General features: G+C 38.9%; 2 protein-coding genes across 2 annotated transcripts in view; one reads left to right on the top strand and one right to left on the bottom strand.

Moving 5' to 3' along the window:
• Window positions 1–17,628, top strand: part of FBXL13 (F-box and leucine rich repeat protein 13) — a 182,408-nt gene that overhangs the window by 74,279 nt on the left and 90,501 nt on the right. Inside the window, exon 10 of the mRNA XM_069461649.1 lies at window positions 15,695–15,747. Coding sequence (XP_069317750.1) covers window positions 15,695–15,747 — 53 coding nt within the window. The remainder of the gene's footprint in view (window positions 1–15,694; window positions 15,748–17,628) is intronic.
• LRRC17 (leucine rich repeat containing 17) lies at window positions 1,017–12,832 on the bottom strand. Its single transcript, XM_069461813.1, has 3 exons — window positions 11,996–12,832; window positions 7,222–7,377; window positions 1,017–1,427 (listed from the first exon to the last, which is right to left on the bottom strand). Exons 1-3 carry the CDS (start codon window positions 12,765–12,767, stop codon window positions 1,030–1,032), a joined length of 1,326 nt encoding a protein of 441 aa, XP_069317914.1. The 5' UTR covers window positions 12,768–12,832; the 3' UTR covers window positions 1,017–1,029.

The raw sequence follows: 17,628 nt of genomic DNA, 5'->3' as shown, positions 1-17,628 counted from the left end.
TGGGTGCTCCTGGAGAGAAAGGCTTAACCTTCCTAGTACCTGCTCCTCTTTTGGATATATATCTTATATATGACATGTCATATATAAAATATAATACATGTATGTATATATATGTGTGCATGCATGTGTGTGCGTGTGTGTGTGTATGTGTGTGTGTATAGAACCTCTGATACTATTTCCTGTTTTTTGTTTTGGCTTCATCCCAAATTCTGTCCCTGAATTCTAACTTAATCCTTTGTTTTATGCTCCTTGACATATTACCGTAGCAGGAAGGGCTTCCCAGTCTGAACCCTGCTTAAAAAATAAAAAAACCCACAATGCTGTTTTCACACTCACCAGTGTTTATACATCTTCAGAGCTCATGATTCACACCATCTATAACTATTTCTCAGGGTGCTATCTTCTAACCAGCTTCCAGTATAATTCTCATATTCTCTATTGCTTGTGACAATTCTCCTTCAGGTGTAGCTTGACAGTTTTTTGCAGGGATCAGTGAAGAGTGGTTGAGAATTTGGATTTAGTAGGACCTTATTTTGGAATTTATAGGAATCAGAAATGGAAATTTATTTAATGCATAAGCTGACTTACTGAAAAAAAGCAAGGGGGGATGTTGAAGGGAAGGAATGACATTTTGTTATGACTAAGACTTTCGATATTTTTTAGATATGTACAAACAGCTGTCGAAAGACATGTAAAAATGAATCAAGTTTTTTTTTTATTGCCAAAAAGCAGTAAAAAACATTTATACAGGACATCATGAAATTCTAATGCCATCATTAGGACCCACCTCCTGCAGGTTACCAGTGTGGAATTGTGTATTAGTAGAGACTGCTCTGTAAAAGCAGGATGAAAGTATTACCTTGATTATATAATTGTCACAATAATAATTACACTAATAATTAAAGAAAGCTTCCTTTAGCTGGATAACCCTGCATAAATAGGCAACACAGTTAATCAAAATGTAAACATATGGTTTTCTGATACCAGTATAGCAAATATAAACTAGTTACAACCAGGACAATTTCTATGTTATCCCACTATAGTAATTCTTACACTTTGCTTCTTTGCTGTATGATCCTTATGTACTTTTTCCCATTCGTCATCTTCTGTATCCTGGTCAAATGTCTCAGGGTATGCTGGTAACTTGTCTTTGGGGCATTCTTCATAGTAACTTCGAACATACTTTCCCACAAACCACCCTTTGTATTCTTCAGGCATTTTGCATTCTAGGCCATTATAATGGACATTGTAGTGATGCTTTAACCAGTAGTAGAGGTAGTGGATGTTGTAGTCACATCTCCAAGGATTATCTCTGAGCCACAAGAGTTTCAAAAAATACAAGTCTTCTAATACTCCGTAGTCAAAGTTTTGCAAACTGTTGTTTGATAGATCTAACTCTTCTAAATGTGTGAGCCCTGAAAAAGCAGCTGGAAACAGAGAATGTTTATTAAACCAGTGAATAATTGAGTTAATGCAACTGTATGGTATATCATTGGGACAAATACAAATTAAAAATCAGCCTTAATTATCCTTGTTAGAAATAAAGGATTTCTCTTTCCTAGTTCTTCTCAGAACACTTACTTTAGAAAATTGTAACTACAAGTACATTCTCCTCTCTTTGAAACATCTTTACTAGTTAGGCCTTTTGTCACCTTTATGACCAGGAGTGTTTTTCTCAAGGACCTGGGAGCCATCTTTTCAAAATGTAAACATCAAGGAAGACAGCGCTCCATTTCCCAGCTTCTGTGGGAGGGTAGGAGCCTAAGTTTGGTGAGGCCTTGCTTCCAGTTGCAAAACTACCTTCTGTCATAAAGATAAAAGTTTGTATTTCTCTGGATAAAGCCAATAAGCTAACAGATGGCCAGCCCAATTTACCAGGTAAAGTTAGGATGAACTATGTACAACAGAGCTGCTATCAAGTCCTGTTACTTGAGGACTAGTTATTATTTATCCTGAAAACATGTATATGGTGGGTAGTATCTGCTTAGCTATATAAAGGGGTGAGATTCCTTTCTGTCTTTTCAGTCTCTTAGTGAATTGCCTGTGAAACCCGTCACATTCTGGTTTAATGCTTATTCAACAATGAATGTTTTTTTTCTCTACTACCTTTGTAGAGAGGATTTCTGGGTTGAAAGAAGATTTTATTTTTAGTTATATTTTCCTACTGTATATGTGTCCAAATGCAAAATTCTGAAATACATTTTTAGCTGAAACCTTTTTCCTTGATTAGGTTGACTAGAATACAATATTTTATTTGAAAAATTAGTTTTAAGTTTTTAAAAAATGTACTTTGGATGCATGTGTATTTTTTTTTTATATTTACTGTAAAAATGCCACAGAAAAGAGGCATTAATTAGGAAAGTATTTCAAATATAAGATATAAGTGCAGAAAAAAATGAAAAATGTGCCTGGTAGTGATTTGACAGCTCCCTAGGATATCAGTAAACCTTGAAAATGCCTAGAAAACAAATTTCTCCCAATTTTGGGGGAAGGGTTTCTATTTCTGTAAAGTCCAAAAACGATGTTTTTCCAACATTTTGAAAACATCTGGTTGTATTTTGGCAAGCTATGGTAGCTATCAGCTTTGAATCCATAAGCATTTAATTTTGCTGGAGCGTAGATAATTAAAACCAATACCAACACATAACACAAAATAAAACAACAAAATGCTTTTTCCCCCCCCTCCAAGAGCAAAGAAATCTATACCTAGATTATCCCTATTTCAGCAATGTGGACCAACCAAATACCCTAGAAATATATAATTTCAAATATTTTGTTTCTCTTTCAAACATTATCTCATTACTGTTTTAAAATACCCTTGTTAGAACATGGTGTCCTTATTTTGAATTTGGAAAATATGCTGTCATACAAATACCATTTATTATTTTCATATTATCTGTTCTCAGAAAAAACCCATAATTCCCCCCTAAAAGAATATTTTCTATTTTGGTGCAAAGCAGTGGCTTGGGCGAGGGAGTGGGGGAAGAAAGGTCAGCGCTTATGATGATAGTTTTGAAGACATTGGATTTATTTTCTGTTTGCTAAAATTCTGTGAGTCAGTGATCTCACAAATTTACTTTTCTTCAAACAAGTCAGCCCTCAGATTGAAAGCATATGTAAACATTCCTAGATTTTATTCTGCAAGTGCCATAGTTGTTACTTAAACCGTATGTATTCAGGCACTTGGGCAAGCTAGTTTTCATCTGTTTCTTAAAGTAAAACCCCTAGAAGGTTGTCTTCTTTCTCTTTTCTACAATAATGTCTGACATTTTATGAGACGGTTATTCATGCCTTTTAAAGTCTGGCAACTCTCACTGCATTTATATATTTACCAGTAAAAATCATTAAAGTGAGTCTACTTTGGCAGTGTTTCATTTCAAAGAACATAGAAGGTCTTTCATTTTAAAACTTCTTTAGGTCATTTTGCCTTATTTAAGTGCTGAGATACTTTTTTGTTCCAGAAGACATACCAAGAAAAAGTGCTTGGCATTTGGTAGGTGCTCAATACATACTTGTTAATGTAGAAAATACTTTCCTGGGACTGAATTGAACAAAAGTAAAAAACAAAAGAGTACCACCACTGATAGTACAAATCATGCTGTGTGTCAACAAGGAAAATACAGTGGGTGAACAATATTGAAAGGCCTTCAGGGAATCCTAAGGATGGAAAAGGAATTCTGCAATTATGGGAATTCCATAACTGATGAAAAATATCACTTATGAGAAATATGTGAAAAATATCACTAGAAGGCAAATCTATTTTGCACTGTTATCTCTCTGCATTGTCTTCTCATTTTTCTCTAGTTTTCTTTACATACTGTAGTTCTATTTTAATTAAAACATTGTTGCACTATTATTTACTATTTTAATACATTTAACTTAGGCCATATAATAAGTAATATTTTAGTCTCTTCTAGAGACAGTTCTAAAATTTGTTTGCATTGAGACTTTTGACAGTTGGTAAGCTACAGTTTTGGTTTTGGATGACAACATCGGAAAGAATTAGACACTTGCCCAGGAACCTTTGGCATGGTATGCCTTTCTGTGATTCTTTGGGTCTTATGAGACAAAAGAAGGTCTCCACCCCCCGATTCTTCACCCTGTGGCCTGGCTTTGTGGAGACTGGCTACCAGTGACTGACCTGCACACTACTAATATAATGATCACTTCATTTGGGAGAAGGATGTCTGTAAGTATTCTTGTTTGCTGTGAAATGAAAATTGCCTTTGACCTCACAATTGAGTAATCGATATCAGAGCTTGCACTATCTGTAACAGGCTAAGATGCAATGTAGCTTACTGTTGTCCCCTTGAGAAATTATAAAAGTTATGATTTTGTAATATTTTTAAAAGATGTTAATACTAAAATATGCCTTTGTGGCTCCAGAATGTTCATTCTCAATTCTCACTTTATTATGTTAAAATTCTAATGTTCATAATATTTCATTGCATTATTCATAGTATTAAAAATTATTTTTATAATTCAGACTTTTAAAATTGAAGAAGTATCATTCTGAAGGCATATATATTGTGTATGTTACAAATCCGATCAATATTCCAGTAATTCTCAGTTCTTTCCAAATCCCATGTATTTACTTAACTTATAAGCTCATTTTTTTGCCAGAGACTTTGCTTAGCAAATTTAGAAGAGATTTGAAGTATGGAAAAGAGAATTGATCTTAATCTAGGATTAGATATAATATGTCTGGCTCTGGTTTGAGCACATTTGATCTTCCTTCAGCACTTTGACTATGTCGTGTCACTCTCTCCTGGCTTGCAAGATTTCCACTGAGAAGTCTGCTACCAGATGTATTGGAGCCTCTTTATATGTTACTGTTTTTCTTGCTTCCCTTAGGACCTTTTCTTTATCTGTGACCTTTGGGAGCTTGATTATTAAATGCATTGAGGTAGACTTGTTTGGGTTTAATCTACTTGGTGTTCTATGAACTTTTCATACCTGAATATTGATAACTTTCTCTAGGTTTGGAAAGTTCTGTGCTATTATATCTTTGAAAAATCTTTCTACCCCCAATAAAGCCAATAATTCTTATAGATTTGCCCTTTTGAGGCTTTTATCTAGCTCTTGTAGGCGTGCTTCATTCTTTTTTCTCTTCTGACTGTGTATTTTAATACTGCCCATCTTCAAGCTCACTGATTCTTTCTTCTGCTTGATCAGTTCTACTGTTGACTCTGATGCATTTCTCAGTTTATCAATTGAATTTTTCAGCTTCAGAATTTCTGCTTGATTTTTAAAAATTATTTCAATCTCTTTGTTAAATTTCTCTGATAGGCTTTTGAATTCCCTCTGTGTTGTCTTGAAGTTCAATGAGCTTTTACAAAACAGCTATTTTGAGTTCTCTGTCTGAAAGGTCACCTATCTCCATCACTGTGGGATTGGTCACTGGTGCCTTATTTAGTTTGTTTGATGAGGTCATGTTTTCCTAGATGTTCTCGATGCTTGTGAATGTATCAGTGTCTGGGCATGGAAGAGTTAGGTATTTATTCTAATCTTTGCAGTTTGTGTTTGTTTGAACCCATCCTTCTTCAGAAGGCTTTCTACATATTCAAAGGGAATTGAGTGCTGTGATCTAAGTCTTTGGTCACTGAAGCCATATCAGCACTGGGGGTGCCCTAAGCCCAGTAATGCTGCAACTCTTGCAGACTCCTGGTGGTACTGCCTTGGTGGACTTGGGTAAGATACAAGAGAATTTCTGGATTACCAGCCTAAGTCCCTCACTCTCTTCCCTCACTGTCTGTGATGGGTTGCTGGAGTTGGGGGAGGAGTGACATGGACATTGCCTTGTGGCCACCTGTGCCAGGTCACACCTGAAGCCAGCCCAGTGTCAGCTGAAGCCCAGGTGACTGCGGCCTGGCTACCTCTGATGTTTATTCAAAGCCCAAGGGCTTTTTAGTCAGCAGGTGGTGAATCCTGCCTGGACTGGGTCCTTCCCTTCAGGACAGCAGTTTTCCTTCTGGTCCAGGGTAGGTCTAGAAATGCCTTCTAGGAACTAAGGCCTGGACTCAGGGGCTTCAGGAGTCTGCTTGGTACTTTATTTTCCTGTGGCTGAGCTGGTACCCAAGTTACAAGTTCTCTGAACTCTTGCCTTTCCTTTTCCCAAGTTGGAGGAGACTCTCCCTGAGCTGTACTATGTGGAGTTGTGGGAGGGGTAACATAGGCATTGGCTTAGCTGCCACCACTGGGGTCTCACTGGGTCATGTGCACCCCAAGTCCACTGGCTCTGAGCAAGCGCAGCCACAGGAATTGCCCAGGGACTGCAGCCCTTGTGGCCCAACTGCCTTACAAATTTAGTTCAGGCCCCAGGCTGCTTTTTGTCAGCCAGTGGTGGGGCTCGCTAGCACTCAGGTTTCAGGATGGATGATTCGCCTCTGGCCTGGCTGGTGTAAATGCTCCCTCCGTGGGGACAGCAGAGTTCTACCCTGTGCTGTGTTCCCCTCCGACAGGTGGCCCTGAGTTCCAACACATAGCCTCATAATCACTTCACTTTCCCTCTCCTGTGCTCACAGACTCTCCACTCAGTGGCGCTGGCGCGGCACTGCCAGGAGGGATGGGGGAGGGGTGGCGTAGGCAATGCAAGGCTGTCTTTTGTGCCCTCTGCTGTGCCTCTCTCCTTGATGTAATATTAAAACCAGGTAGTGTGATTGCTCACCTGATTTTTGGTTCTTCTGAACGTTTTTCCTTGCTTGAATAGTTTTGAATTTCGTGTTCCTGCACAGAGGGATGATCATTGGAGGTTTCCATTCTACCTTCTTGTTCCCACATTTTATGTTAATTTTGAGCTTGGTGCTTAGCATTTTGTTTCAAGTTTACTCTAAACAAGTCTGGGCTTAATGATTACCAAAGAAAATTGCAAATCTGAATTTCCCTTTAAAAAAAATCACTACATGTTTAGAATATTATTGACAACTTGCCACAGAGTCTTATTTTTTAAATCTGTTCTATAGAACACTACCTCTGGGCTAACTGAATAAATTTTACCAAATAACATATAGTATTATGTGCTTCACACAGCAACATTTTGACAACTATTTCTCTGAGTGCCAAACAAGTTCTAATTTAAATTTAATTGTCATGCTTAATTAAAGTTTGTACTTTTTAATATTTAGTTTTTTTAAACTAAATTATATGTACTATAAATGTTGCCATAGGAAAATATCACAGAACACCCGTCACTCATTTAAGGGGCTATTCAGTGGAACTTACCAGGATCTATGAATTCAATGCCATTGCTGCTGAGGTTTAATTTCTTTAGCTCATGAACATCTTCAAATTCCTTGGGTCGAAGTTGGTTGATTTTATTGTATGACAGATCAAGTTTAACAATATCTGGAGGGATATTGTTTGGAACTTTTTTCAACTCTGGAAAAATTAATAATATTAAGGTTATCATGCTCCTCATGATCTTTTTTCCCCCCATTTTCTCTATCACTGTTAGACCTGTGAAGTTGAAGAATCAACTTTTAAAGACAAAGGGGAAAGGGATATCTAAAGCCAAAGAAAATTGGCATGAACAGGACTGAGCATATGCTAAATCCCGTCAGAGCACGGTGCACCCCCCAAAGGCTTCCCTCTCACCCTGAATAAGAGCCGGCATCCTCAGTAAGGCCCTCTAAAGCCATGGAGGCCCGTAGGTCATCCTTGTCACTGGAGTCAGCGCCTACTAGGTTGTAGAATGAAGCCCGTTTATCAGGACTTGCTTAGTGAACCCACATCTGCTGGGCTGGACATGAGGGTAGATGACAGAGCAACCACTGTAGGACAAGCTAATGTGGGTTTAACCACAAATAAATGGGTAGAAGAAAATGTTTATGAGAACACCCTGAAACCTGGCTTAAGCAATGTGGCAGACCTGCAGATGCTGGAAAAGGGATACGAGTTGCAGAATCAACTTTGGGGTTGTCAGCAGCAGCCCTGGGTAAAAATAGGATCCACAAGTACTACCAGGAAATGGAAATCAAACCTTTTACTAGTGTGGCTTAGAAAAGCCACATTAGTAAAAATAGTTCTATTTCTAGACCAGGCAGTACATGGTATACGGACTTCATATTTACCATTACCTGACATTCTTGGTAAATGCCTCAACAAATACTATATTTACTTGATTCTCCCTCAACCAAACCTTGCTGATTTTGAGGAGGAAATTAGGAAATTTTCTCCATGTAATTTCCCCATTTAGTAGGCTATCTTGGTTTTCAGCAACATCAGAACTACTTTGAAGGCTTGGTAGTAGAAAGAAAAGAGACATAAATGGCTTTGTTTATTGCAAATAAAAAATCCTTAACTATTGTTCAAGCCAGGGGCAAAATTGTGCCCTTAACTTCAGAGGCAGCTGAGGACAATTTACCTGCATAATTCTCCCCAGCCTGCTGTTAGAAGTAAAATGACTCTTTTAAAATGGCAAATTATTCTGGTAAACGTGAATCTAAAAGCAGTTTAAAAACTCCTACTTTCATGTATTCTTGGCAAATCCATTTACCTCAATATGGCATAAACATGCCTTTCAACTAGTTCCACACTTATTCCCTTTGAAAGACTAAGTTTTGTTGGCAAAATGCCTGTTTCTCAGTGAATAAAGCTATTATTCCTTTTTCTTGCTGTCAGATGTTTAAGGCAAAAATACGTAGTGATCTTTGACATCTGTGTCATGGAACTGGCACACATTAAGTACCCTATGCATGCTGTCTGACTCATTCCAAGTCAGCTGGGAACCCTGAACTCCCAAATTAGGGAAATCAGTATACAAGTTCTCTTTGTGTGATCACATACGGGGTATACTTGTACAGAGCCTAAGAAGAGGATTCAATACTAGGAGGAAGCACACAGAGGCATTTATAAATTCTTTGTTAATAGTTGTGTCCAGAATCTTGAAGTAAGAGATGGCATTGCCTGATGGTCCGTGGCAATTACTGAATTACTAGATGTGTGACCTCTGAAGGGCGATTTTACTTCTCTATACCTCAAATTCATCATTTCTAAAATGAGCATACCCTTTTAGGTTTATGAGGAGTAAATGACATAATGCATGTAAACTGTTAAGTTTCAGGGCCATAGAGCATTTAGATGTTAGCTTATTCATTAGTATCAATGTTAGTTCCACTCTTCATGGCATGATTTAGGCTTATTTAGATTCTATGTAGAGCACGATATTCAAAAGTACTGTATTACTATATTCTGGCAGGGAGTTAGAGATGAACATTGCTGAAAATTTATTCTTAGTATTTGACATTTGTTACCCATTTATAGAATGGAATAAGGAAAATTAGGGTGGATTAAATTCAGATTGTCATACTTGAATTCTAGCCATGATTTTTAACTTCTATGTATTTTTAAAGGTTGCTTAAATTACTTCTTTGAAAAAACAAAGGCAGCTCAATTATCATCATCAATCTAAAGTGCATGGCCCTATGCCAGGCAGTACCAAAGGAACACAAGACCTTTGCCTTTAAACTTATGGGAATCAAAAATATAACAAAAAATGAAAACTAAATGATCAAATGAATCAATAGATTTATATAAACCATAGTGAAAGGGATTTATATTGATGAGATTAAAAGACAAAGCTGCCCTTCTTATAACCTAAAAGTATAGCCTCTGAATTATTAACACATAGTCATTAACACTTGGAGCAATTTAAGTTGTCCTTTAATATATGACCCAGTGCTGTATATACTGTGTGTATCATGAAACTTTACTTATATTGTGTTCCAGTAAATAATGTATTTTTAAAGCAGGGTATGTTAAATTCATGGGGCATTTCTGAAAGGTTGTGTGTAGAAAACAGTAAGTTGAGGAAAGCAAGCAATAAAAATACATTCATAGTTTCATAAGCTGATGTTTGCCAAGAGAAAAAGAAAAATATTATGGAAAACAAAGGAAAAAAGACAAAAGCAGAAATAGGCTCATTAGAGGAGGGAATTGCCCATGAGTATAAAAGCAGTAAAAAAAAAAAAGATATTTCTAAACATGTTATCTCTTCTTATAGCACAGTATAGTCTAACTGTAGAAGTTTTAAATTTTGTGTAGATGGTATTTTTCTCAGATAATGAACCTAATCCTACCTACTTTTATCTTTGACACCTCATACAGCAAGTGCAAATTCACTTTAACTTGAGGGTAGAACCTCAGAAACATCAAGTATTCTAACCCACATTTAGGATAGGAGCTTTGTTTTAGTTTTAAAAATGTATAATTCCAGTTTTTAATCTAGTATCACAAAGGAAATTTTAGTAAAACATGCTCTTCAACATGAAGCACTAAGTATTCACCATAACAATATCAGGGAAATTCCCTCCAATCTGGCTAGAGAGAAACTACATTTACTGACTCTTCTGGAATTCTCTAATGCGTGCATTGTTGAGGCAGCCGCTTGTTTGAGCATGACCAGATTAATTCTGGAAGACAGCGGGGTGAAGTAGAGAGCTGATAGGCTCTGGCTCAAGTAGACCAAGTTTCAAATCTTATCTTGCTGTTTACCTGTGAGACCTTAGCCAAGTGACTGAACCTCCCTGAGCCTCATTTTCCTTATCTGTAAATGGGGATATTACTACAATCCTGGAAGTCATGGACAGCATGTATGTGGGGTACCTGGAACATAGTAGGTTCTCAATTAATGAGCACTTCCTTTCAAATTCAAAGGAGCCCAGAACGGCACGTTCCAGGTTATGATGCTGTATGTATTAATAACTGCTCCACTATGGCATCCAATTATATACAGCTCACAGGGTGTCTTAGTAAGCAAACCTCTCTGTGCCACATGTCTGTGGTAGGAAACCAGGTGCCCCCTTTAGAGTCAGAGAGAGAGAGAGAGAGGGAGGGAGGGAGGCAAGACTTGAGCACAACTTTGCTGATAAGTGAACAAATTTATTCCTGGCTCAGGTTGACTGATTCTTCAAGGTTAACAAATTGTCTACCATTCTCTTGAGAGGAGCCAGGGCCTCCTCTCTGAACTTTTCCTTTCTCTTGCCCTCACAGAAACAAAACAAAGCAAAACCTCCCAAAATTGGTGGAAAAATGATACCACACTCTGTATGACCCTAATTCAATGACATCTGGCTTTAATATTACAAATAAATTGTTAAACCACGCCAGAAATGAAACATATAGACATTGTCATATGGTTTACTATTGTGGGGTAGATTAGCAGTTCCAGACCATACTTTGAAAACATCAGTCTTCACTAACATGTCAAGAGCATTACTAAAATCTCCCATCTGTTTTCTTAGTTCACCTCTTTATCTTGTACGTGCAAATCCTGCACCGTACAAGCACAAGATTGTGTGGGATGTAAAACCCGGTAATGATTTGCAGGAAGCAGATAATATTCTAGAAAGATTTTCTTAGTTTCATAGTTCTTGGATTAAATATTGTAAATTTAGCTTTTTAATTTTTTTGTTTCATTCTGGGTGATTTAGAAATAATTAAGATACGGGATGTTACCAAGTGTTTATTAAAAACCTTGGGATTAAATGATAAATGCAGAAGCACTATCACTGCACCACGTCTCAGAGTGCTCTTGCCTGTCCTGTTCTGCAGATGTTTTTTCCTTGAGGTTATCATCTCCCTACAGATGCACACTTGCAGATGCAAAACATTAAAGTGTTTTGACTTTAATTGGTGTAAGTCAGCTTAGATAGATGGCATTTGCACTTGTTTTCTTACCCACTGGTGTACCTACATAAATTAAATTGGATTTCAGATGAAAGGAATTCCTACAGTCACAGCTTGCGATGAGCAAATAAGTAGAACCTAAGTGGCTGCCACGGCTGAGGACACCCGCTTCCCTCCTGTGCTGTCCCCTAATCACCAGCCACCTTGAATCTGGACTCCAGAAAAGCTTGGAGTGAATTCCATGTCACTGGGGAAAGATTTCTGGTGGGAGTGACACTAGGAATCTCAAGGCATGGTGGGTGTAGGAAGAATTGTAAGGTTCAAAGAGCATTTTTAATTATCCATGAAAATGAAAAAAAAAAGTACAAACCTTTCCTTTTGCAGTCCAGCGTTTGTATAGGAAACACGTAATTGTGGCAAAGAGTCGAGTCCACCTCAGGTTTGATGACTAGGGGTTGCCCTGACACTTGGGGTTTCGGGTCCAATTGTTCTTTTTCTTCTTCATTACATAACTGTTCAGATTTTATCTGCCGCAGTTTTTTATTTTTAAGTTCTTGAGGGCTTTCGCACTTGGCGTAGTTTCCCAAATTTCGGTTCCTTGGAATCTGCAACATTGAAATAAGCGTTTCTATCTCACAAGTACAGTGCCAGGGGTTGTCATAAAGACGCAGGTAGCTCAGGAGAGGTGTATAAATGAACACCTCCTCCGTCAAGACTTTGATCTGGTTGTGCTGCAGTAAGAGGGTGGTAAGTCTGTTTAAACCAAAGAACGCCTCACTCTCAATTTTGGAGATCTCATTCTGTTGCAGATCCAGGCTTTTCAGCTTTTTAAACTTGGAAAACATGTTGTTCTTCAATATGCGGATCTTGTTTCTTGCTAATAGCATGTGCAGCAAATCCTGAGGCCAGTCAGGCAGGACATAAACTAATTTTCTTTCTTGACAATCTAAGTATTTCTCGTGGAGGTACATGTACACGTCACAGGGGAGGCCCGGTGCGTAGCGTTTGACTGGGTTGGAGGCTCTCCGGCCCCCACCCGCCCGGCCATGATTCACCCGGCTTCTTGTACCGCCTGGGCTTGCTTTGCGCAGCTCAGCAGCTTTGCAAAAGCAGAGCAAGATTACAATGGTAACCACACGCATCCTGACATCCAGCTGGCCCCAGTTACTTGGTGTGACAGATGGAACAATGAACGTATTCCTTTGAAATCCAAGTTTGGGAAATCTTAACTAATTCAGTTCAGGAGCAATGAAACCCAGCTGGGGTACGTGGAGTCCCTAGGTTGGAAGAGAAAAAAAACTATGAAAAGTTAAAGGGCTGTGTTATTGACATAGGAGCCTTTTCTTTTTTTCTTTTTTGAGACAGAGTCTTGCTCTGTCACCCGGCAGCCTAGCTCATGGCAACCTCAAACTCCTGGGCTCAAGCAGTCTTCCTGCCTCAGCTTCCCAAGTAGCAGGGACTACAGGCAAATGCCACCATGTCCGGCTAATTTTTTTCTATTTTTAGTAGAGATGGGGGGGGGTCTCACTCTTGTTCAGGCTGGTCTCGAACTCCTGAGCTCAAGCAATCCTCCTGCCTCGGCCTCCCAGAGTGCTAGGATTACAGGCATGAGCCACTGTGCCCGGCCAATATAGGAATCTTTTTTAAGGCAAAGGCCTTCCAGTTATTAAAGGTGCTCACAGAACAGTGGCATAGAAGGATTTTCACCCTTTTACTGGCCTGGTTTAAAAGCCAAATGTTTGTGCCCTGAGTTTGAATCAAGCTCTCCTCCTTGCTTAACTGTATGAACCCAGGCTAATTAACCTTATCTCCAGCATCTGTAAAGTGGGACCAAGGATACCTCCCAGTGTTATTGGGAGGATGAAATAGGCTCCTGGATGTGAAACACTTCACAGTGCCCAATCCAGCGGAAGCACTTCATAAATGTTAGGACTCAGCATGATAAAAACTGAAACCTGTTGTAGTTCTTCATCACACTGGATTTAAGAAATTAAAGGAATCCTCCACACAGCCTTGAGAGGCACAAACAAGAGTAGGACTTGAATGGCTGTCTTCTGAAGCTTATTTTTTTTCTTTCCTTTACTGTCTCTCTATCACCAACCATGCAGAGTGTGGGCTTCAGAGATGCTCAGAGTAAATGGCACCGTCTTTGTTATCTCCTGTGTGTGCTAGCTCAAATGTTATCTCAGTGAAGCCTTCTCTGTTGGTCTGATTTTAAATTGCAGCCCCCTTCACTCACTGGCCACTCCCAGTCCCCTTTGTTGTTTTATTTTTCTTCATATCACTTATCACCGTCTGTCAAAGTAGATACGGTATTTTAATTCTTTTGTTTACTGTCAGTGCCTCCCCCCAACCAGAAAGTGAACTCCAAAAAGGCAGGGATTTTTGTCTATTTTGTTCACTACTGTTATTTCCTTGATAAATATTTGTTGAAAGGATGAATTGCTCTTAAATAACTATTCTATTCCATAATAACATTTATCTCATAAACTTATATTGTTTGGGGATTCTATTTTTTCCATAATATTACTGATGACTTCTAAGACCTGCACCTTTTTAAGAATTTTTTTCATTTTTTAAAAATTCTGAAAGTATTTCCGGTTTGCATTTATCACTTAAACACAGTCCACTCTTGGCAAAGGAAGAAATGTTTAAAATGGATTTATAACTACTAACATTTCTGTTGCTACTATTGTGGGGCTATGTGGTTATGAGCAGCAGATGTGTTTTCTCATCATGTGGCAGTTTGAGTGCCAGGATCACTCCCTTGCCTGGAGTTTTCTGAGTTGGTGGGGCTCCTGCACCTAGAATGCCTTCCCCTTCTTTGCCTCAGGCATTCCTCCCATTCATTGGTTTGTGTGTCCTCCCCAGCTGTTTCTCTTCTGTCTCACATTTGGAGTTTTTACTCTCCGTCCAGATACAGGGCACTGATTGTGTAACACTTTGCCATCCAGCTGTTTGTATACATGTCTCTTCTTCCCTGAGAGAGCATAAGCTGTGCAGTGGCCTCTGGTCCCGGAACTAATCAGGCACTTAGTCTCTCCAGTCCGCCACTTCTCCATTTGCAATTCATTGTAAATCTAACCTTAAAAATCATAACAAATATTTGTTTATTATTATGCATGCTGACTCATTTAAGACATGCATGTTGAAGTGTTTGGGGGCAAATGCGCTGGTGTCCGCAATTTGAAATGCATAAAAAAGATAGATTGAGGGATGGATAGAGAGATGGGTGGATGGGTCAATATATGATAAAGCAAATACAGTAAAATATAAATTAGAATCTAGGTGGTGGTATATAGGTATTCATTGTACAATTCTTTCCACTTTTGTGTATGTTTGAAGATTTTCATAATGAAATGTTAAAACATGAACAAAAAAGGGCCGGGCGCGGTGGCTCCCACCTGTAATCCTAGCACTCTGGGAGGCCGAGGTGGGCGGATCGTTTGAGCTCAGGAGTTTGAGACCGGCCTGAGCAAGAGCGAGACCCCATCTCTACTAAAAAAAATAGAAAGAAATTATATAGACAGCTAAAAATACATATAGAAAAAATTAGCTGGGCATGGTGGTGCATGCCTGTAGTCCCAGCTACTCGGGAGGCTGAGACAGGAGGATCTCTTGAGCTCAGGAGTTTGAGGTTGTTGTGAGCTAGGCTGACGCCACGGCACTCACTCTATCCTGGGCAACAGAGTGAGACTCTGTCTCAAAAAAAAAAAAAAAAAAAAAAAAATGAACAAAAAAGCATGCACAATAAAAGCAAGTTGCCTTTCTTCAAGTGCTTGCAAGGTAAACGTTCTAGTTATATAGTGTTTTACCCAAAGTAGTGTTTTTCTCTTTTCTCCTTCTTCCTATAATTCTCAAACAATAATAAACATGTGTATATTTTAATTTTGAAGCCAAAAGAAATTGTTTTTCTGGGAAAAGAAGCCATATACTTAGAATATGTAAGTTACTTTCCAAGGTTTTTGTTTGTTTTCTAATGAATACATTGCATTGAATGTAGGATAGAAAAACTAAGTTTAAACATTTGTAATATGTTGTTTAATGACATGTAACTTGTTTGATTTAGGCCACTGTAAAAACTTGCAAGAGTTAAATGTTTCTGACTGCTCAACACTCACAGTGAGTATAAGCGGCTTATTTTACTGTTGTTTATACATTAATAGATTCAGATTTGTAGCATTAGAGTGCCAATATGCAGAATACATGCCTGTGCACTCATTTAGGATTAAATGTGGAAAAAGGCAAAATATTATAAACATTGGCAAGAAATTTTACTTCGTTTGTATAATGCTATTATTAATCTTATAAATGTATGCCCAGTGTTGGAGCCTCTGGCAAGTAGAAATTCTTCAACGATTACATAAAAATGAACTGTACTTATATTTAATGCTATGTGTGTATGAGACAGAAAAATGGGCCCTAGCACAGATGATAGGCTCATTTTAGTGGTCTTCATGGCTATCAACAGCTGTGCCAAAGAAGGTGGAAATGAGCGTGTATCTCTGGTCACTTTCTTCCTGGTCCCTGTCTCCAATCTTTCCCTCTGCCTGCAATCTGTCTTCCACTCTGCGAGCACATAACACTCTGTCTAAAAGGCAGATCTGACCACTTTACTCTCATCTTCCATCAACTCCACACATTCTGTTACCTACACTATTGGATAAAGTCAAAGCTCTTTAATATCACTGTTCCTTGGAGACCCTCTGTGGTTTTGCCTCTGCCTCCCTTTCCATAGCCTCGTCTTACTCCAATTCCTGTGTACACACTCAGTTGCAGTGATCACAGCTGCTGAGCTTTCTTTGCTGCATGCTCTAAGTTGCTTCTTGCAGTTTTGCATTTGCTCTTGTTGTTTGCTTGGAATGCCCTTTCTCTTTGTCCTCAAGTGGTGCTTTCCTCTTTGTCAGGCTTTAAAGCTTATTGTGTACATTACCTCTCTATCAAGACATCACTGGTTCCCAAGGCTGGGTTCACTGCTGCTCCTCTGGGTTCCTGTAAGCCAAAGTAGTTCTAACTGTAGTATTTTTGCCTCCTCTACTAGCCTAAGAGACCCAAAGGGCAGGAGATGTGTTTTATTCTTTGTGGCAGTCATAGCACACAGCACAAACTTTGGTATATAGTAAATATTCAGTAATGTTTAGTGAATGCAACTATATGGAAATGCCTGGTAGGCAATGGACAATATTGGATAGAACTTGAGTTTCCATCTTGGGTTGACATCGATGTATAAATTATAATTAACATTTCCTTCCTCACCACCCCTATCACAACCTGGCTCACACTTGCTCACTCTTTAAAACACTCTTCAACTCCATTAGGTCTTTCCATTCACTTTTTTCCCCCCAGCCTTGGGGAATGCTGACAGTTTAGGAGCAAGCAGAGGGTATTAAGAAGAAATAATAAGAGAAGTAGGTTGGAAATGGAGAGATACCACAAAATGCAAAAGAGTAAAGAGTTTCAGAAAGATGTGAGCAAAGTGAGCAGGTCTGAACAGAAAAGGACTGAACAGTGCTGCCTGGATTTGAGAATTAGAAGGTGACAGCTGATTTTTGCTAGACCAGTTTCAGGTAGATATTGTAGTGAGTCGTGAAGTGGACAAGAGGTGAGAAAGTGAGGCATTAGGCATTAACTGATTTTTCCAGTAAAGTGGCTGAGGGAGTGGTAGAAGGAAAACAGGGCTAGGGAAATGGAAACAGCTTTATAGAGGCTGGTGGAGACTCAGGTGAAGCAACCAATGGAGCAAGTCTCCGAGGAGACAGGAGGAACTAGGATGCAGAGCCTGATTGTGTGATGTCCCTCGTTAAGCACCAACGCCAGGATGAGGGCCAAGACCCTTGGCACAGGTGAAAATGGTCATGAATTGGACCCTCCTGCTACCTCCCAGCCTCATCTTTATAGTTGTTTCTTTCAAATTTCTACTCAAGTTCAATACTGAACCACTTGAAGTTCCCTGAGCGTGTCATATCATATCATTTCATTGTGTCCTTGAACCTGTTTTCCTAC

Source organism: Eulemur rufifrons, chromosome 29, assembly GCF_041146395.1.
Source record: "Eulemur rufifrons isolate Redbay chromosome 29, OSU_ERuf_1, whole genome shotgun sequence".
NCBI lineage: Eukaryota > Metazoa > Chordata > Mammalia > Primates > Lemuridae > Eulemur > Eulemur rufifrons.
The sequence above is the reverse complement of the archived record's forward strand: the minus strand, read 5'-3'. Positions and strand labels throughout refer to the sequence as shown.

Coding starts and splice junctions, on each gene's coding strand:
- LRRC17 (XM_069461813.1), bottom strand. CDS start 12,767: ATGCGTGTGGTTACCATTGTAATCTTGCTCTGCTTTTGCAAAGCTGCT. Junction 7,378..11,995: donor GCTGGACTGCAAAAGGAAAG/GTTTGTACTTTT, acceptor TAATTTTTCCAG/AGTTGAAAAAAGTTCCAAAC. Junction 1,428..7,221: donor CATTGAATTCATAGATCCTG/GTAAGTTCCACT, acceptor CTCTGTTTCCAG/CTGCTTTTTCAGGGCTCACA.